At 48.3% G+C, this 22,643-nt stretch overlaps 1 protein-coding gene across 3 annotated transcripts in view; it reads right to left on the minus strand.

Annotated features, from left to right (window-relative positions):
• Positions 1-22,643, minus strand: part of ATP6V1H (ATPase H+ transporting V1 subunit H) — a 235,209-nt gene that overhangs the window by 184,333 nt on the left and 28,233 nt on the right. For all 3 annotated transcript variants that reach the window (XM_069731341.1, XM_069731342.1, XM_069731344.1), the window contains exons 4-5: positions 12,915-13,014; positions 4,227-4,316 (exon numbers count right to left, since the gene is read on the minus strand). In XM_069731341.1, coding sequence (XP_069587442.1) covers positions 4,227-4,316; positions 12,915-13,014 — 190 coding nt within the window. The remainder of the gene's footprint in view (positions 1-4,226; positions 4,317-12,914; positions 13,015-22,643) is intronic.

The following is a 22,643-nucleotide window of genomic DNA, read 5'->3' on the forward strand; positions in this document are numbered from 1 at the left end:
TGATGTCGGACGCTTTAATAATAGTGATGAGCGCACGTGCTCGGATAAGGTGTTCTCTCAGCATGCTCGGGTGCTAACCGAGTGACTTCGGCATGCTCGAATAATATGTTCCAGTCCCCACGGCTACATGTTTCGCAGCTGTTCGACGGGCGCAACAAATACAGGGATTGCTTAACAAACAGGCCTGATTTGTGGCTGTCTAACAGCCCAGAGACCTGTAGCCGCGGGGGCTCGGACATTTTTCGAGCATGCCGAAGACACTCAGATAACACCTTATCCGAGCACGTTCGCTCATCATAATTTAATGAGTGATAAGAAACTTCTTCTGAACCTTAATAGCATATTCCAGAATCATACACTAAGGAGGATAAATCGTTAATAAAGAACGCTCCTTAAATAATGACTTCCATGAGAACACGCTCAGTCACGGTGGCACTGACACTCCCGTCAGGAGACGTTATCATTTATTAACCGTAAACACGAAAACATCTAATTATCCGATTGACAGCGATTTCCAGCATTAGCATTTCTCCCTTCGCTCATTCATTCCTTTGGAGATTGATAAAGAGTGAAAATGCTAAAGCCGGTAGAAGAGGAGAGAACACTAAATACTGTTTACAATGAGTGCGAATGGCGCTCGTTATTACCGAGCATCAATCACCTAAATGAGAAGCTCCGCGCTGATCGTTTACAGATTAATTAAGGTGTGTCATCATTAGTCAAATAGATAAGGGCAAGAAAGTGGATGCATCGTCCCAGCAATAACGGGATTCGATATTCACTTTATACAATGCAGTCCCGAGCCAGAGAACAATATGACCAAGAGGGTCTTCAAAATCAAAGCGGCCAGGATGAATATGGATTTATGTATTCACAATCATATAACACTGTAATCAATATTAATCACGACCTATAGTGACAGCAACATAAAGCTGTACACCCTGCATATGTATCCCATCATTAGGGGAGGGTTCTGCCCAATACTGCACATCGACAGTAATGAAGATGGGAACATGTAATGGTGGGCAGCTGGCAACAACATGGTTAATTGTGTAAAGAGACAAACCCGATCTGCTCTGACCATGGATTATTTGGCAGGATTGGGGGTATTGGATCATGGCAACTAGAGACTTGGACGTGACTTCGGTTTGCACAAGCTAAAGGAGACAGACAAGTCTATGACCCAACCGAGTACCCCAATCTCTAAGGAGGAGATGAGATTAGGGTCCCAGACTTGGATCTTGTCCGAGTGCTCATCAAACCCCCAAGAAAGCAGAAGACACTGTTTAGATTGTAAAGACCCCCCACCATACATGATATTCACAGGATCGGCCAACAGTTCATTGTGTATGTGGCCCCCCTGCGAATGGTGCTGGGGAATAAAGGGATCCAGGAGGTCCAATCTCAGAGTAGCAATCCTTTTATTCTCCAAGAGACGTCACCAGAGATGTCTAGCAGCGGCTCTCTAGAAAGAAACGATCGACAGCGCGCATGGAAGAGATGGCCAAAATGCCTGCCGGCCGAATGATCACCAAAACTACCGCCTGGTGACAGCTATGGAAAGGTCTGTTATTTTCTCCATTTTCTGTAACTATGCAAGAAAAAGAACCCCATTTACCTACGGTTGTTCGGGGGTCCTGGCTCTTCATCAGCGACATGTAGAAGTCTGCGAGACTTGGGGTGAGAACCCCACAACAGCTGTCAAAGAGAGGTCTTTTCCTTTATTTGGCTCTGTTGTGGTGGTAGGGGGTACTTTCAGAGGTCAATAATGACGTCAAGGATTGCTTCCTCCAATGGGAGGCACTTAAGGCCCGATCTTTTTCCACTCTAAAGAGGCTATTGCATAGCTTTTTCCCAGGAAGCCCTGCATGGCCTATAAGTCTCCATACTCACGTCTGGAGGGGTGCCCTTAAGGAGAAACGTTCTCTTTTATCCGCAGGATGTATATGTCGGGGTACTTATCCCTCCCAAGATTCAATAGGTGCTGTAAGTTAGTGCACCTTAGGTGTAAGGACTGCGTGCAGGTGACTAATGATCAATGTGCTGCTAAATGAGAGAAAAATGGAGTGGTTGGAAGAACTCTTTGGGGTTGCACACACGTCGTATGCTGGGAAAACGCGTGCAAGACAGAAAGGTATAGATAGGTATAGATCTAGCACCAGAAATCTAGGACTTGTAAGTCTGAAGACCTCAAGTGAGGATACAACTTCCCTGAGCGCTGTCAGGCCACGATCTAATGAATGCAGACAGACATGTTAGCCATTTACAGGGATCCCACTGCCTAGAGCTGCGAGACACATAAGATAGCTGACAGATGAAACAGGACTATTACCCCAGCTACAGTATGTTTGGGCATTTTTTATCTAAGCAGGCAGGAGAGAGGAGCACTTGTCAGACACCATAATCATTAGAAGAAAAGGATGAAAACTACCTGAAAAATAAACTGCCATGTACACAAGAAACGACCATGTATCAGATATTAAAGGGAGCCTGTCCGCACAGAATCCCTGTGTAAACTAACCACACAGCTCTGTGGGGGGTAGAGCCCGTATACAACTTTCATCTTTAGTGTTGAGATCGCGGTGCCCATTCTGCAGAAACGGAACCTTAACCAAATTTATTAATTGTGCAGCTCGGTGCACCCTTGGTGTGACCAAGACGCTCAGTGCACCGCCCACTGGATTTGCATGTCCCCGCCTTCCTCACTGGGGATTGGAAGAGCTGGCTCGCCGAAGCTTTCTCTGCAGATAATACTCATTCCAAGCAAGCCAGCGCTGTCAATCACTCGTGAGGGAGGCGGGGACATGCAAAACCAGCGGGTGCAAAGAGCCTGTTGGTCACACCAAGGGTGCACCAAGTGCCCTAATTAGTATATTTTATTGAGCAGCAATTACAACACGAACAGTATGACTTTTATAGGGACTAGGTTCCCAACAGGGCTATGTGCTTCCTTTATACTGTCAGTTCTGAGATCAAAGTATGGGCAGTAAGTCACAAGAACATACACTACAAACATTTAGGCCATGTTCACACAATGCGTTTTTCACTGCGGAACCGCCGCGATTTTGCCGCTGCGGGTCCGCAGCTGTTTTCCATGCAGGGTACAGTACAATGTACCCTATGGAAAACAGGAACCGCTGTGCAAACATTGCGGAAATTCACTAAAAAAGCCGCGCTGAATAGCTGCGGTAAAAAAGAAGGACCATGTCACTTCTTTGTGCGGAACTGCAGCGGTTCTGCACCCATTGACCTCCATTGTGAGGGTCAAACCCGCAGTAAAACCTGCAGACGAAAAAAATATCTGCGGGTTTTCTGCGGTTTGTGGTGCAGAACCGCTGCAGCAGGAAGTGCGTGGGCGGAGTGTGGCTGTTCCCCCGTGCCCCAATCCCACCCCCCCATGCTCCGATGCCACACCCCGTGCTCCGACGCCCCCCCCCCCCCCCCCCCCCGTGCCCTCATCTCCCCCCCTTATACTTACCGGGCCTCCCGGTGTCCGTCCGTCCGTCTTCTCCCTGGGCGCCGCCATCTTCCAAAATGGCGGGCGCATGCGCAGTGCGCCCGCCGAATCTGCCAGCCGGCAGATTCGTTCCAGGCACATTTTGATCACTGTGATAACCTCACAGTGATCAAAATAAAAAAAAAAGTAAATGACCCCCCCCCCCTTTATCACCCCCATAGGTAGTAAGAATAATAAAATAAAGAATTTTTTTTTTTTTTTCCCCACTACAGTTAGAACTAGGGTTAGGGTTAGGGTTAGGGGTAGGGTTAGGGGTAGGGTTAGGGGTAGGGTTAGGGCTAGGGTTAGGGCTAGGGTTAGGGCTAGGGTTAGGGCTAGGGTTAGGGTTAGGGCTAGGGTTAGGGCTAGGGCTAGGGTTAGGGGTAGGGTTAGGGCTAGGGTTAGGGCTAGGGTTAGGGCTAGGGTTAGGGCTAGGGCTAGGGTTAGGGCTAGGGCTAGGGTTAGGGGTAGGGTTAGGGTTAGGGTATTTTCAGCCACTTTAACCCTAAAAAAAACTTCCTAGAAAACACACAGACTCTGCAGAGAAAACTGCATAAAAAACCGCACTAAAAACCGCACCAAAAACGCACCTGCGTTTTCTGCCAAGAGCTGCGGTTTTTAGTGCAGAAAAAACAGCAGGGAAATCAGGAACGTGTGAACATGGCCTTAGTGCGATTAGATCTTCTTAGGGGCAGGATCTCAGTGTGACTATACACTCTCAATAATTTACCTGAAGCATGTCATTGACCATAGTTAAGATGTACTGGACCGTTTGCTCCTTGGAGATGTGGGTCATCAGGTTGATGAAGGTTTTAGCACACTGAAAGAGAAATAACAATATTATCCTTTTACAAATCAAGAACTCAAACGCAAAGTAAAGGAACAAAAATATGAATGATCTAGGAGAAATAATAATAATACTGAAAATATTCATAATAGACATCTCTACTCTGCACACGAAAAGACAAAGTAACGGCACTGCATACAATTCTGCAGACCGAAGCCATTATCGTGTGATGTGTAGGGCCGCAACAAGCATGATCAACAAAAAGAAAAGCGCCTGCCACTTAATGGGAATCTGTCACCAGGTTTTCGCTAACTGATCTGAGAGCAGCATGATGTAGGGACAGAGACCCAAATTCCTGAAATATCTCCCTTACTGGGCTGCTTGCTACAGTTTTGATAAAATCCCTGTCTTATCTGCGGCAGTTCTAGCAGTTCTCTGAATGCTGAGCTCTGTATAACCCCGCCCAAACCACTGATTGGGCAGCTTTCAGTGTACACTGTGCATAGGCAGAAAGCTGCCAATAAGTCATGGGGCGGGTTATACATAGCTAAAGAATATGGAGGACTACCTGGCAGCAGGTTTACTAGTCTTCCAGTGATAATCTCCTGACCAAGAAGTCACACTTCGGCTGGAATCAGGGTCTCTGACTTTACATTATGCTTCTCTCAGTTTATGTGGCAAAAACCTGGGGACAGATTCCCTTTAACTGCAGTAAGGACATGCTCTTCTTTATGCTGACCTATATAAATGCATGTAATAAGGAAAAACCCGTCAGGACTCCATTAATGTCAGCAATAAGAGAAAAACTGTATGAGGCTGCAGTGTGAAATCAGTACTGCAACCATTTCATCTCAGGACTGATCAGGGTCCCAGATGTTGGACACCCCCCACAGTAAATAAAGAGAATATCCTAGACTGAAGCCAACAGTTCCTATGACCAAGGGCACAGTTAACGCACCTGAAACGCATCAGGTGTCTAGCTCGTTTTTAACAATGGCTACATGCCTCGAATAACCACCCACATAGTCATGAAACATGCCCACACTGTCAGTCTGCTACACACACTTTTGGCTAGTAAACTACTTAGTGGCCCCATACACAGCAGACAGCTGTTGGCCACACGATGGTTAGCCCACAGCCATCCCTCCAACTCCTCCCCAGGAGGGCTCGCTCTACGAGAAAGCCATGGCCACGCTCTTCTGAAGTTGGAGAATCTTGCCGAGAACAAAAGGATCATCAACACTTCCATCATCTGTCGGGGAAGAGTCAGTTGATGTGGAGCCGATCCCGCTGATCTCAGCGGTTTAGGTCAGGCTGCAGTTAGTCTAGTGTACTGGCGCCTTTAAGGGTGGGGCTTTAATATGGGGAAGGTGTTGCTCCGGCCACATGTATTACAGCCGCACATAGGACAGTGAGGAAGGGGAGAGGCACAGACAAAATCTTCTACCAGTTTTAAGTGTAACATGAAATTAAATGGGCTCATAGAAATAGGGATTTTTGGTTACTCACCGTAAAATCCTTTTCTCCAAGACGCTCATTGGGGGACACAGGACTGTGGGTGTATGCTTCTGCTGCCAGGAGGCGGACACTAAGTAAACTTGAAAAAAAAAAGTTAGCTTCTCCTCCATCGTATACACCCTGACACTGGCTACCAGAGACTCCAGTTTGGTGCAAAAAGCAGTAGGAGAACAAAAAACACAAAAAATAATATAACAGCATAAGTACAGAAACTTTATGTCTAGAAAAGATCCTACTGACTAATGTAATCAGATATAACCAAAGCAGCCATAAGGCTACCAGGGAGGGAGCTGTGTCCCCCAATGAGCGTCTTGGAGAAAAGGATTTTACGGTGAGTAACCAAAAATCCCTATTTCTCCTTCGCCTCATTGGGGGACACAGGACTGTGGGATGTCCTAAAGCAGTCCCTGGGTGGGAAAAATTACTCACCAGACAAAGACAGCCAGATAATGTTTGTCTATAAATGCGCCACTGCCGCTTGAAGAATTCTTCTACCTAGACTTGCGTCTGCAGAGGTCTGGGAATGGACATTATAATGTTTGACAAACGTATGCAGACTAGACCAGGTCGCAGCCTTGCAAACCTGTTCTGCTGAGGCCTGGTGCCGAACGGCCCAGGAAGCCCCCACTGCTCTAGTCGAATGAGCCTTGATTCCGGCCGGAACCGTCATGCCCATGGAGCGATAAGCCTCCTGAATGGTCGCCCTTATCCATCTGGCCAGGGTAGATTTTGAAGCCGCGCATCCCTTCCTGCGACCCTGCGGAAGGACAAACAGAGCATCCGTCTGGCGAAAGGGGGCCGTACGGGAAACGTACCTCCTCAGAGCCCTCACCAGATCCAACGTATGGAGAGCTTTTTCAACACGGTGCGTAGGTGCCGGACAAAAAGAGGGCAGAACAATATCTTCATTAATGTGAAATGATGAAACAACCTTCTGCAAAAAGGACGGTGCTGGTCTGAGCACCACCTTGTCCTGATGAAATCGCAAAAAAGGAGGACGACAAGAAAGAGCTGCCAACTCCGATACCCGTCTTATGGACGTTATGGCCACTAAAAATACGTCTTTCCAAGAGAGAAACATCAAAGAAACCTCTTGAAGAGGCTCAAAAGGAGCGTCCTGTAAAGCCCTTAAGACCAGATTAAGGTCCCAAGCTTCCAAAGGAGTCTTATAAGGAGGGACCTTATGAGCGACTCCCTGGAAAAAAAGTCCTGACTTGACGATTAGGAGCAATCCTGCGCTGAAAAAGTACTGATAAAGCCGAAACCTGCCTTTTAAGGGTACTCGGAGCAAGCCCAGAATCCAGGCCTGCTTGAAGGAAGGCTAGAATGTTTGGAACGGAGAAACGCAGAGGGGGCAGCCCGCGTTCTCTACACCAGGAAAGAAACACATTCCAAGTGTGATAATAAATCCTGGCCGAAACGGACTTACGTGCACTGATCATAGTATCAGCCACTTCTTGAGAAAAACCAGCCTGAGTTAAAACCCAAGATTCAACGGCCAGGCTGTCAAACGTAGGACCTCTGAGTTCTGGTGGTAGATCGGCCCTTGAGATAGAAGATCTGGCCGATCGGGGAGCCGCCAAGGAACCCCGGCTAGAAGTTGTACCAGGTCTGCATACCAGGTCCGTCGTGGCCAATCCGGAGCGATCAGGATGGCCGGCACTCTCTCTGATTTGATCTTCTTGATTACTCTCGGGAGCAGTGCCAGAGGAGGGAACAGATAAGAGAGATGAAATTGGTTCCAAGACAGTACCAGCGCATCCACGGCGATAGCCTGGGGATCTCGGTACCGAGAGACAAAACTGGGCACCTTGGCATTCACCTTGGACGCCATTAGATCCACTTCTGGAGTTCCCCAAAGATGGCATATCTGCAAAAAAACCTCGGGGTGGAGAGACCATTCCCCAGAGGCTAGACCCTGACGGCTTAGGAAATCTGCCGCCCAGTTTTCTTCGCCCGGAATGTGGACCGCTGAGATCACAGAGTGATTTCTCTCCGCCCAGAGTAGAATCAGTTTTACCTCCTGCATGGCTGCCTTGCTGCGGGTGCCCCCCTGGAGATTTAGGTAAGCTACCGCTGTGGCGTTGTCCGATTGAATCCAGACAGGGCGACCCGCCAGAAGATGGTGAAAACGTAACAAGGCTAGCCGGACCGCTCGAATCTCTAAGATATTGATGGGGAGTTCTGATTCCTGAGGAGACCAGCGTCCCTGAGCTGTGTGATGGAAGAACAGTGCTCCCCAACCCAGGAGACTGGCATCTGTTGTGACCACTAACCAATTGGTTGGGGAAAAGGGCTTCCCCCTGAGTAGAGATGAGCTGTTTAGCCATCAAGCGAGAGCCTGTTTGGTCTGGAAAGACAACCGAAATTTGCGGTTGAGAGAGAGAGGATTTCTGTTCCATGCTGATAGGATTGCACGTTGTAGGGGGTCGAAGATGAAACTGTGCAAACGGAACCGCTTCTATGGTTGCAACCATCTTTCCTAACACCCTCATCCCGGACCGAATCGTATGAGGGTATGGTTGTAGCAGGTTCCTCACTTCCCGCCGAAGGGCTAGGACCTTGTCCTGGGGAAGGATAGTTAAGGCTTGAGAGGTGTCGAAGATCATGCCTAAAAAAGAGATTTTTCGAGACGGCCGTAGAGACGACTTCCTTAAATTTACCAACCAACCTAGACGGGAAAGGGTGTCCAGAGTGATGTCGACATTTTCCTTGCAAGACTGAAATGTCGGTCCCTTGATCAGCAGATCGTCTAGGTATGGCAAGACGACAATACCTCGGGAGTGTAGAATGGACACCACAGTCGACATGACCTTTGTGAACACCCTGGGAGCGGAGGCCAGTCCGAAAGGTAATGCCGTGAACTGGAAATGTAGATTGTTTACGGCAAACCGGAGAAATCTTTGATGGAGCGGAAAGATGGGAATATGAAGATAAGCATCCTGAATGTCTATTGAGGCCAAAAATTCTCCCTTTTCCAGAGAGGCGATGACCGACCGCAGAGACTCCATACGAAAGTGTCGAACGCGGACAAACTTGTTTAAGAGTTTGAGATCTAGGATAGGCCTCACTGCTCCATCCTTTTTGGGCACTACAAAAAGATTGGAATAAAAGCCCTGGAATCTATCTTCCTTTGGAACAGGAGAAATGACACCGCTGATACGGAGAGACTCTATGGAATTGAACAAGCTTTGACGAAGAGATTTGCACTTGGGAAGACGGGATGGGAAGAACCGGGGAGGAGGGAGACAGACCAGCTCTATTTTGTAACCTGAAGATATGAGCTCTGCCACCCACTGGTCGTGGATTACCTGAAGCCAGACCTGGCGAAATAAAAGTAGACGTCCGCCTACCTTTCTGGAGATGCCCGGAAGAGGCCTCCAGTCACTTGGCCGAAAATCTTTGCGTCCTAGATCCTCTAGATCTAGAAGACTGGGGACGCATTCTTCCCCCCTGGCTGGCCGTATAAGGGGTCCGACCGTCTCGGTCCTGATTGGGCCGACCCTGCGCAGGAGAACCTGATGCTGGGGCCCATCTGACATAGCGAAAGGTTCTAAAGCGAGCCTGAAAATGGCGCCGAAAAGGCTGTCTGGCCCTCTGCTGAGGAAGGAACTTACTTTTCCCTCCTGTAGAGTCAGAAATGAGCTGATCCAGCTTTTCTCCGAACAAACGACCACTCTGATACGGCAGGGATGTAAGAGATTTCTTAGAAGCAGAATCAGCCCGCCAGGACCTTAACCAAAGGGCCCTTCTGATGGCAATAGCATTAGATGCAGCCGAGGAAGCACAATCTGCCGCATCCAGAGATGCGTTAATCAGATAGCTACCGGCCATAGCTACCTGAGATGACATTTCAGCCAATTCTGCTGACACATTACCATCCTGGAGAGCCTTAGATAACGAGTCAGACCAAGATATCATAGCCCTGGCAACCCAGGTTGCCGCAAAAGAAGGAAAAAGTGCTGAGCTTGAGGCCTCAAAGACGGAACGAGCCAAGCTCTCTATAAGACGATCCGTAGGATCCTTAATCGATGAGCCATTAGGGAGAGATAGTAACGTGTTAGAGGCTAAACGGGACACTGGAGGATCTACAGAAGGATTTTCTGCCCAATCACTACAAAGTTCCGAAGCAAAGGGATACCTAGCCTTCAGAGCTCTTTGCCCTGAAAAGCGTTTGTCCGGGTGCTCCCTATTGCGTCGAATCAGGTCCTCGAACTCAGGATGAGAGGAAAAAACCCTATGGGCCCGTTTAGACCGCTTAAATGAGACCTTATGATCAGAGGAAGAGACGAGCTCGTCTTCTATCCCCAAAGACTGATTGACAGCTTCAATTAGGCTGTCTACTGACTCCTGAAACCCAGGTTTATCAAAATTAAGAGACCCTTCTGACTCGTAGTCAGTCTCAACTTCACTGCTTTCTGCAGGGGAAGGAGAGCGAGATACGGAACTCCAGGATGCGGAAGCACCTGAGTGCCTGGGAGACGCTTTGCGAATCCGCTTTCCATGCGTCTGTCGAGTGAGAGCGCGCCCCCTGCAGGCCGAAGACTCCTGAGACCCCGAGGCCCTCTCTAAGACAGGCGGACTACTGGTCCCAACCGCCGGGGTCTGCAGAGATTTGATCGCTTCAGTAAGGGACGCCATGGATTGTGACAAAGACGTGACCCATTCCGGTGGAGCTACCCCAGCATCTGCTTGAGGGACCGGAGCCGGAGAGACTACTGGAGAACTGGCAGGGGGGGGCTCCTGGACGCGTTCAGAGTCACAGGCCTCGCAGAGGCGATTACTTTGGGCGTGCGGAAAAAGGGCACTACAAGATACACAACTGGTAAAAAGAACCGTGTGAGTCTTAACCCTTCTAGACATAATGATCCGTAATGCTATACCCAGGGCCAGAGACTGGGAAAAAAGGAATGCTTCAGCCAGATGAAGGGAGAAGCACTTACCCCAGTCCTGTGTCCCCACGAGTACCGAGATGGATCTGAAAGCATGATGCTGAGCCCAAAAACGCTGTTTTATATGCATAGCCGGCCTTAGGGGGGAGGGACCGCCAAACGATGCTGCGGCCTGGAGCAGGCCCGAAGCCGGGGCCTCAATTTTTTCCCCCTTAGAGCGAGGAGAGCCGGAACCGGAAGTGACGCGCCGGAAGGGGCGGAGCCTCCCAGCGCGGTCCGATGGCCGGAAGTCCCGGCTCCAGGAAGCCGCTCCACGCCCGAAGCGGCCAGGCAGAGCCGAAGCCTCTGGGGGGACAGCGGCGCTGAGCCTAACGCCGCGCGCCGCAGGACCATGCTGCAGCGTAGCTGCGCCACAGCGTCGCCCGACATAACGCCACAGCGCCAGACAACGCTGCAGCGCCGCCGATCCAACGCCCCAGCGCCGGACCACGCCGCAGCGCAGCAGTCCCAATGCAGCAGCGCCGGATCACCCCGCAGCGCCGCCGTCCCAACGCCAGAGCGCCGGACCTCAGCAGAAAAAAAGGCACCGCACTCCCGGAAGACACAGCCACAGGTAATGCCAGAAGCCCCCCAATCATACCGCACTATCGAGGGGTAGAACCAATGACGGTGCAGGAACCCTATCTCCATTATCCCCATGATAAGGAGAGGGACCGTCCACCACCCCAGCTAACACCGCAGTGGTGTAGAATTCAGGGGGGAACACACGGACATCTTATGAGCACCTGTACAGCCTGGAGTCTAGCTACCTCAGGGTGGTCAGGGCTAGTCCGGTGAAGAATCCCACGTCGCGGGGAAGGATACGTGGAGAAACATCACACGTACTTGCCCGTTGATGGTTTGGGGAGATCGGACCCTCAAAAAGGTCCGTCGCCCCTTCAATCCAAAGATGTTGAAAAATCGGGTCCAACGATCCAGGACCCAGAGATGTGCCTCCTTGAGACACTAAGCATAAACTGGAGTCTCTGGTAGCCAGTGTCAGGGTGTATACGATGGAGGAGGAGCTAACTTTTTTTTTTTCAAGTTTACTTAGTGTCAGCCTCCTGGCGGCAGACGCATACACCCACAGTCCTGTGTCCCCCAATGAGGCGAAGGAGAAAAAGAGATCAACAAAAAAAATGTCTAGATTGATATTTTTTGGAGGGGTGAAAATTTGATGTATAGTGGATTAAATCAAAGTTCTAGATCACAGCAATATCCAAATAACATTATTATTATTATTATTATTATTATTATTATTATTATTATACATTTTTGTAGTGCCATTTATTCCATGGCGCTTTACATGTGAAAAGGGGGCAAATATAGACAAATACAAATAACATGAGTAAAAATCAAGGCACACAGGTACATAAGGAGGGAGGACCCTGCCCGCGAGGGCTCACAGTGTACATGGGATGGGTGAGGATACAATAGGAGAGGGTGGAGCTGGTTGTGCGGCGGTTCAGTAGACTGAGGATCACTGCAGGCTGTAGGCTTGTCGGAAGAGGTGGGTCTTCAGGTTCTTTTTGAAGGTTTCTATGGTAGGCAAGAGTCTGATGTGTTGGGGTAGAGAGTTCCAGAGAATGGGGGAAGCACGGGAGAAGTCTTGGATGCGGTTATGGGAAGAAGAGATGAGAGGGGAGTAGAGAAGGAGATCTTGTGAGGATCGAAGGTTGCGTGTAGGTAGGTACCGGGAGACCATGTCAGAGATGTATGGAGGACACAGGTTGTGGATGGCTTTGTAGGTCATTGTAAGGGTTTTGAACTGGAGTCTCTGGGCGATAGGAAGCCAGTGAAGGGCTTGTCATAGGGGAAAATGATATCACTCCCCTAATCCCGTGGATTACTGTCCAGTAATATTTACAGACTGCAGCCTATCCACAGAGTACAGGCCATCATACGTGAGGTCGGCCTGGCATTGTAAAACTCCCACACAACGCAATTATTTCTATACAGAAATATAACACATCTCATAGCTTTACTGTAGAAAAGTCCTACTCTGAACATTCCGTAATCTATCCTTCAGGGGGCGCCGGTGATGGGGTTCACTTTCAGATTGGGACAAAAATGTAAGTAAATGATTGACAGCAGCTTTCTCCTATTTCCTGCCTCTTTATCCTCCGGTGATGGGGTCTGGACAAATACTATAGGACAGAGAAGAGGCACCATGTCTCCTTACCTGATTGCCTTCATTGGTTAATATGGTTTTCTTCTCCTCGGAATTGGACTTTTCAAACCTCAGGATAAATTCGCAGTCTTCTCCCGAAATCATCTGACCTCTAAAATACAAAGTATATAATAAACTCACAGGCATCACAGTTATTTCACAAAGATCTTATTTTATTCTAAAAAAGACGCAGGGATTTGTGAATAAATACAATCTAGAGGCAGAGGCACCGATGAACTCAAATTTATCACCTTGCAACTAAAGGAAATCGCATTTCTTAAAAGAGAAAATGGCCAAGTTGTAGGAGACATAACAACCTGCTAATACAGAAAATTACAGTAATTAAAGGGATTATCCCACTGACAGAGTTGGGCCCATACCTACAATATGCTCCATGATTTACTGCCAACGGTCATAGTCTCATGCTGCTGATAATCAGGCTCCCGTTACTTTCCATGGGCCCCATTGAAATCAATGGAGCCCATAGAATTCTAAGGATACGGTCAAAAAACGTGGAACAAAACCACATCTTGAAGACCTGAAGCAAGACTACAGTACACAGCAAGCGCCAAGCAGGTAAACCCAAAAGCGCCTGAGAATTTTATAAGGAGCATTAATGAAGGCAATTAGATTAATGGAAAAAAAAATTATTAAATTTACGGTAATATATTGGTTATTCATACCAAAGCACAAATACTGGTTTAATTCTAATAATAGTAGTGAATAGCTCTGTTAAAAAAAAATTAAAAAAGAAAAATTTAATGGAATCATATATGTGTAACTTATTAAATGACCGCTAAAAAAACAAATAAAAATACAGCGCAGACAAGTACACACTTGCCTGTGTGGTAAAACCATCGAAGAGGTGGCAGTGGAAGAGCGCCACAACCTCTTCTCACAGCTGACCGGAGGAGGCGCCAATGGTCGTTCTCCCATGATCTAACGCGGATGGCTTATCCCTAGGATGTCCTAGGACAGGGGTGGGGAACTTCAGGCCCATCGTGACCTTTTCTGGGCCCCCGGGCAGATTCCCGGGGATTGCAGTGCTTGGGCCGACAGCTGTGGTGACCTTTAGGTTCTTCTTGCTCTGTGAGCATGCAGTGTTCACTACTGAACGCGGAGGCGCGGGCAATCAAAGATTACGTCCTGCACCACTGCCCGGATTTACCTTGTGGGCAGAGTGTACTTTGTTGGCGCATGATTTATACGGCTCCCGAAGGATGGTAGAAATATCCAAATGGCCCTTGGTAGAAAGTGTTCCCCACCCCTGTACTAGGATATGGTTGTGTTCTTACCAAGAATATTTTACACACAGTTTCACTCTATCAGTGGCTACCATGCCTCAAGCACCACTAAGGTGCTTTCACATTGTGTTCCTGCATCCATTTAGTGGCCCAGTTGAGACTTATGTCTGAACCCCCCGCAAAACGGGATTCGGACGTATGCGCCAATGAGCCATAATGGTGGCGGCAGAGCGAATGTGCACTCTGATCTGCATAATTTTCAGGCATATAGGCCCCATCGGTGCATACATCACAATCCCATATTGCGGGGGGTTCAGACGCAAGTCTCGACGGGGCCACCAAACAGGGCCACCATGTGAAAGCACCCTTACTCAATTACTATACTGCTATCTAATCTTATTCAGTCTGTCCATTTTCAGAGTCTGGTCTGGTATCAAATCTGTCCCATGGAGGTCTCAGGAGACAACACACAATTTTCACAATGGCTTCCCAGTAAAGCTCCATGCAGTTTCATTTAAACTGGAAATGATCGTAAATAATTATTTGTAGGTGACCCTTTCTTGGCACACATCTATTTCTCTATTACTTTACAGATAATTGTCACATTGCGGACATCCATCTTCGGCCACCATAGATTTTCAGAATAAAAGTGTTATATTGAAACACATGTGGTGCCTGTTATGTTATTGGAAATCTGACAACCTTATAATAAGACACTGACCCTTTCCTTGTGCATCCTTAGGTAATGTGCTAAGCATATAAACAATGAAGGGGTTATTATACATAAGAAACATGTCATCAACATGAAGCAATAATTCACTACCCTCAGCCAACAGTCCTATGTATATAGGGGTCTCCCGACAGTGCCTCAATGTCTGCATTTGGGAAAAGAGGTGGGCCTGGTATAGCAGAAATAAGCCAATCCTATCTTCCTGGCAGTAAAGCAAAGAGCTAGACATGTCTTACTCCCGTCTTTGTTGTGCCAAGTACACATTGAGGCCACATGCACACGTTCAGTATTTGGTGAGTTTTTTACCTCAGTATGTGCAAGCCAAAACCAGAAGAGGAATCAGAGGAAAGTTTAATAGAAAAACATCACTAGAGATAGGCGGATGATCGGATCTGGCGGGCTCGGCCAAACAGTTCCCAAGCTGTTTAATGACAGAGTAAGCCCGCAGCTGTGATCGGAGGTATAAAGTTGACCGGTCACTGGCATGGGCTGATGGGACTACTGCTTCCACCAGCCTACACCTGGTGCCGTTAATAAAAGCGATAGCAGGAGCGGCTGATGAGAGTATTTATCAACCCACAGAGTGAGTTCTCCTGTATTTTTGATAACCAGCTAAGCAAAACTAACAGCTGGGGGCTGCAACCAAGAAGCTGACAGCGTCAGCAAGGCTGGTTATCAAGAATAGAGGGGTCATCACGCTGTTTTTATAAAGAAATCATTTTTAAAAAACCGATGTGGGGTCCCACTCCATTTTTGACAACTAGCCTTGCTAAAGCAGACAGCTGGTGGCTGGTATTCTCAGACTGGTAAGGTGCCATGGATACTGTCCCCCCCAGCCTAAAAATAGCAGTCTGTAGCCGCACCTAAAAATAGCAGCCTGTAGCCGCACCTATTAGATGGAGGGATCTCACCGGGGTCACCGCAGTTCAAGGACCCAGCTGGGAACACAGCCTCAGTGACCTGAGGTAACCTTGATGGATGACGTCACGAATGCTGAGATCGTAGCAGCTCATTCATCAGTGGTTCTCAGCCTGGACGGTCGCATCTTGGTAACGTCCAGGTTGAAAATGGTTTATTTGTTATGGTGTGGGATAGAACAATGGAGAAGTGAGGGATATGGTTGATTTTTTTTTTATTTTTGCCTTATTAAAGGAGATGATGGCTTCAATGGAATGGTCGATGTTGTGAGTATGGTTTAATTTAGAATGATTAAAGGAGTCTGTGTCATTCTTTCAATTAAAGGACTTTATTCTGGCTGTGTGTGTTTTTTACAATATAACTATAGGATTAGTAATGGATAGGTGTCTTTTAGACGCCACTCATATACTAAGCAGTAGGCTTGATGTCACCTGACAAAACAAAAGTGACATCAATCCCACAAATATGAACCCCATTTGCCAACGCTAAAGGGCAAGTGGGAAGAGCCACGCAAAGTGCCATTATTGGCGCATCTATTAGATTCGCCTTTTCTGGGCAGCTGCGGGCTGCTGTTTTTAGGTTGGTGGCCTATATCAATGTCCCCTTACCAGCCTGAGAATACCAGCCCCCAGCTGTCTGCTTTATCAAGGCTGATTATCAAAAATGGGGGAACCCATGCCATTATTTTTTTTAAAAATGTATTTAGAACGCAGGCTCCGACTGATGAATATTTCCATCAGCCGCTCCTGCTCTCGTTCATTAGCAACAGGATGGGGGCAGTGTTCTGGAATCACTGCGTTGAGAAACACGTGATGGTGTCTCCGCAGTGTTGGATGTTTTGGTCTCCCCGAGGCCAATCATCTGTGCCTTTATAGCCTTTTTACTAGGCACTGCTCCTAATAGCCAGATTCCTACTCCACACTGATGAGGGGCAAAACCCCGAAACAGCTGTCTGTGGATGGATACCATGCTTGGCATAGGTGGCTTTCCTTCATAGGATGCTGCCCTTCCCGTGGTTGTTCCTTCCCGGGGAAAGGCCTGGCTATTCACTGCTTGCGTCGAGAAACACGTGATGGTGTCTCCGCAGCTTCTTTACATGCATCTGCATATTTCCCATAAGGGATGGGGGCAGTGTTCTGGAATCACTGCGTTGAGAAACACGTGATGGTGTCTCCGCAGTGTTGGATGTTTTGGTCTCCCCGAGGCCAATCATCTGTGCCTTCATTAGCAACAGGAGGCGTAGGCTGATGGGAGCAGTAGTCCCATCAGCCCACGCCAGTGACCGGAGGTAAACCTTATACCTCTGATCACAGCTGTGGGCTCACGCTGACCAATTGGGAACTGCAGATGTCTGACCAGCATTTTTTATTTTACCGCCGATTAGAAGCAATGTTTGCCGTGCTGTCATGCATATGACCGCTTGACAAACACCCGATGTTAGGGGGGGGCGAACCCAAACAGTAACACGGACTTCCTGGTGACGTCAGTGTTCGGTGTCCATGCCCAAACAGTAGGCCTTCCATATGAACGCCAAACTTTACTGTTCGGGTTCACCCATCTCTAGTCCCGATTTCTGTATTTTACACCCACTCTTGAATTTGGCTTACAAATACTGAGGTAAAATACTGACCAAATACTGAACATGTGAATTTGGCCTTGTACTGAGAGTTGTTGGAAAGTCCTTGAAGACTGTATTAAAGTCCAAAGTTTAGAACAGTTGTCCTCAACCTTTCTTAACTTAAGAGCCACATTCAGCACTGGGAGATAATAGCAAGCCACAGCCAGCGGCAACCTTCACAGTGGTGACACCCAAAGTCCTTACCAATAAAGTGGCAACCAAATAAAGCACATCAAAACCTTGTGCCCTCATCCCTTATAGGAAGCATATTTACATTTTACCGTACATTTGCAATTCTAGCACAAGGCACACTGTTGCATCTACAGTAGCTTCAAGAACCCCTCAAACTGGCAATACCATCCTATCTGTGCTGGGCTACTCAAAAAATTCACCTTCGGGAGACCATCTCATAGCTGTTTGCTGGACCTGGTGTTAATGCACCAAGCTGGAAGACAGCAGAGAGCTACATATCATGGGCATGTGAGACACATGTGGTTCCCGAGCCACAGGTCGGTGACCCCTGGCTTAGAAAATACGTTAGAAAAAGCTCACAGCATAAAATTGTAAGTGATCCTCCACCCCTCATAGTAAATTTAAGTGACCCTCAATCCCTCAGAGTAAATGTGACTATACATTTCTAATGCATAAATCACTATTCCTAATGGCCTCCACTCTGCTGCCGATCCTTTTGTATCGGTGATCGGTGTCCTGGATTCTTCATGGCCAGAATGGCTCTTGCAAAAGCCATGGGGATCGCTGTGGAAAGTCTTCACCATGCTTCTGTCTGTTCTTTTTCTTGGGATGAACACACCACTGATGTCCTCAACGCTAGTCCACAACACATCAATGGCCTCTGATCTGGCCATGAAGATAGCAACCAAACAGCAGATAAAGGGGGAAAGATGGCAGAATAGAGGCCATTAGACATTACTACGGAAAGTGCAGGGTCGTTTTAAAACACATTTATAGAGTGGAATCTCATCCATTTGGTTAATAATGTTATGCGATGAGGATCTTCTTACCACAAATCGTAATATAAAATCTGCAGCTCATTTTCCCGTAAGAACATTTAAAAGAGAAAAGAGATCGTCCCCTTCATTCTTGCATACTGCATAATACGTATGGAAAGTACCAAGGGCTAAAACTACCGCACCCCAACGTCACAAGGGCTAAAACTACCGCACCCCAACGTCACAAGGGCTAAAACTACCGCACCCCAACGTCACAAGGGCTAAAACTACCGCACCCCAACGTCACAATGGCTAAAACTACCGCACCCCAACGTCACAAGGACTAAAACTACCGCACCCCAACGTCACAAGGGCTAAAACTAACGCACCCCAACATCACAAGGGCTAAAACTAGCACACCCCAACGTCACAAGGGCTAAAACTACCACACCCCAACATCACAAGGGCTAAAACTACCGCACCCCAATGTCACAAGTGCTAAAACTAACGCATCACAACATCCCAAGGGCTAAACCTACCGCACCTCAACGTCCCAAGGGCTAAAACTACCGCACCCCAACATCCCAAGGGCTAAATCTACCACACCCCAAGGTCCCAAGGACTAAAAACTACCGCAACCCAAGGTCCCAAGGGCTAAAACTACCGCATCACAATGTCCCAAGGGCTAAAACTACTGCATCCCAACGTCTGAGGAGAAACTGCAGCAGGGTGCCTACAGGAAGCTTATTACAGGTAACAGGATGGAGAAGTAATAGCTATTAGAAGCAGAACTGCTCATTTCCACAATTTTCTACTGTTAATATGTTGCACTTCTCCAGTAAGCATCCTAGAAGAATGATTGAATCATTACCTTGGAGTCAATTGTTAAGAGTTAGAAGGGTGGTCTCTGGTGATACTTTGATTGACCAGCGTCTCGATGAAATGTGTAACAAATTTCTTACTAGATGTTATCCAAAAGCAAGCTTGATGGAGTTTAAACATAAAGCTCTCGATATACCCAGAAATGATCTTTTGAAGCCGAAAGGTTTGACTAGAGAAAATATGGATTTTTGGGTTACTTACAAACCCAGTTTGGTGTAAAAAGCAGTAGAAGAACAAAAAATAAAATCAGCTTTAATACAGGAACAACATGTCTAGAAACAACCCCACAGACTGATAAAGTCAAACAAACAAAAATAAATTAAAAGGGAGCCATCTGGCTAACAGGGTGGGAGCGGTGTCCCCCAATGAGCGTCTCGGAGATAAGGATTTTACGGTGAGTAACAAAAAAATCCATTTTCTCCTTCATCTCATTGGGGGACACAGGACTGTAGGATGTCCCAAAGCAATCCCTGGGTGGGAAATTGACACTCCGGAAAAAATTCTAGGCATCTACCGCCTATAGGTGCACTACCGCTGCCTGAAGTACCCTTCTACCCAGACTTGCATCCGCAGAAGCCTAAGTATGGATATTATAGTGTTTGGAAAAGGTATGCAAACTGGACCAGGTTGCCGCCTTACAAACCTGTTCTGCCGAAGCCTGGTGCCGAAGCGCCCAGGAAGCCCCCACTGCCCGAGTGGAGTGCGCCCTGATCCCAGCTGGAATGACCATGCCCTTGATGCGGTAGGCCTCCTGAATAGTCGATCGTATCCACCTGGCTATGGTCAATCTCACTAGATCCAGCGTATGGAGAGCCTTTTCCACACGGTGCATTGGCGCCGGCCAAAAAGAAGGCAAGACAATATCCTCGTTAATGTGGAACGAGGAAACCACCTTTGGCAAAAAAGAGGGTGCTGGCCTGAGCACCACCTTATCCTGATGGAACTGTAAAAACGGAGCCCGGCAGGATAGAGCCGCCAGTTCCGATACCCGCCAAATGGATGTTATCGCCACTAAGAACACAACCTTCCAGGAAAGGTAAGTTAAGGAGACGTCCTGAAGAGGCTCGAAAGGAACTTCCAGCAGGGCACTTAAGACCAGGTTAAGGTCCCAAGCATACAGGGGGGCCCTGTAAGGCGGTACCATGTGAGCAACGCCCTGTAAGAAAGTTTTTACTTGTAAACTGGTAGCGATCCTGTGCTGAAAAAGAACCGACAAGGCTGATATTTGTGTTTTGAGGGTACTTGGTGCAAGCCCCGAATCCAGGCCGGTTTGGAGAAACGCTAAAATGTTAGGGATAGAGAAACAAAGCAGGAAGAGACCATGCTTTCTGCACCATGCAAAGAAAACCTTCCAGATGTGATGATAAATATGTGCTGAGATGGATTTCCGGGCGCTAATCATAGTAGTGGCTACCTTCTGTGAAAACCCGGCCTGGGTTAGAATCTAAGATTCAATGTCCAGGCCGTTAGGCTGCGTGTCCACAATCAGGATGGCCGGCGGCATCGTCGGAGCGGCTTAGCCGCTCTGCGGTAAGCCCCGCCCCCTTTCTGGGACGCGATGATGCCGGATGTGTTCACAGCACACATCCGGCATCATCGCTCCCCACCAAAGGGCCCTGTGCTATATCTTGCGGCGACGCAGCGTCGCCGCAAGATATACGGATATGCTGCGATCTGAAAAGACGCGCAGCATGTCCGGAGTCGCAGGGCCGCCGCGTGCATGTTACCACGCATAGTGGAGACGGGATTTCATTCAATCCCCTCCACTATGCTGTAACATCTGGACGCTGCGTGTCTGACGCTGCGGCTCTATGCAGCGTCAGACACGCAGCGTTTCCTGCACGTGGAAACATACCCTTAAACACAGGCCCCCTGAATTCTGGTGGTAGATCGGGCCCTGAGAGAGAAGATCCAGGTGCTCTAGAAGCCGCCAAGGAGTTTCAGCTAGCAGCTGTACTAGGTCTGCGTACCATGACCGACGAGGCCAATCTGGGGCGACTAGAATAGACTAGGGCGACTAGAATTCCTGGGACCCCCTCTGTCTTGACTTTCCTGACTACCTTCAGGAGCAGTGCCAGAGGGGGAAACATATGGGAGACGAAACTGGTTCCAGGGTAGAACTAACGCATCCACGGTGATTGCCTGTGGATCTCGAAACCGGGAGTCAAACCTGGGTACTTTGGTATTCATCCCGGAGGCCATCAGGTCCACATCCGGACTTCCCCAGCGTTAGCATATTTGCCGGAAAACGTCGAGATGGAGTGACCACTCCCCGGATACAAGACCCTGACGGCTGAGAAAATCCGCCGCCCAGTTCTCCTCGCCCGGGATGTGGACTGCAGAGATCACCGAGTGGTTTTTCTCGGCCCTGTTTTACCTCGTGAATGGCCGCCCTGCTGCGGGTACCCCTTGATGATTTATGTATGCCACAGCTGTGACATTGTCAGATTGAATCCGGACAGGGCGGCCTGCCAGAAGATGATGAAAATGCTGCAGAGCCAGCCAAACTGCCCGAATCTTCAGAAGAAGATTGATCGGGAGGGTTGACTCCCGCGAAGACCAGCATCCCTGGGCTGTGTGTTCACGAAACACTGCTCCCCAATCGAGGAGACTGGCGTCTGTCGTGACTACCAGCCAATGGACTGGGGGAAAAGGCTTCCCCTGCTGCAGAGAGGAACTCATTGTCCACCATGCAAGAGCCTGTCTGACCTGGGGAGACAGACGGCATTTGAAGTGAGAGAACGGATTGAGAGAGAACAGATTCTTGTCCCAAGATGCCAAAAGTGCATGTGTGAGAGGACGAAGATGAAGTTGTGCAAATGGCACTGCCTCTATTGCCGCCACCATCCTTCCCCAGACTCTCATGCAAAACCGGATTGTTTGAGAGACCGGCTGGCGAAGGACCCTCGTTTCCTGCCGGCGAAGGACCTTGTCCAGGGGGGAGGATTGTCAAACCGTGGGAGGTGTCGAAGATCACCCCTAGAAAGGAGATTTTCCGAGATGGTACGAGGGATGACTTTTTTAAATTCACCAGACACCCTAGGCGAGAAAGAGTATCCAAAGTAATGCTGACATTTTCCTCGCAGGCCGTCTAGATATGGCAAGACGGCTATGCCCCAGGAAAAGATGGACACGACTGCTGCCATGACCTTTGTGAACACCCTGGGAGCGGTGGCCAGCCCGAAAGGTAAGGCTGTGAACTGAAAATGTAAGTTGCATACGGCAAAACGTAGAAATCTTTGATGCGAAGGAAATATGGGGATGTGAAGATAGCTTCAATAGATATTCAAGATGCCTAAGAATTCTCCCTTTTCCATAGCCGCATTGACCGAGCGGAGAGTTTCCATTCGGAAGTGACGAATGATGACAAATCTGACCTAGATCCCCTTGATCTTGGCA

The sequence above is a fragment of the Ranitomeya imitator genome, chromosome 6 (genome assembly GCF_032444005.1).
Source record: "Ranitomeya imitator isolate aRanImi1 chromosome 6, aRanImi1.pri, whole genome shotgun sequence".
Classification (NCBI taxonomy): domain Eukaryota; kingdom Metazoa; phylum Chordata; class Amphibia; order Anura; family Dendrobatidae; genus Ranitomeya; species Ranitomeya imitator.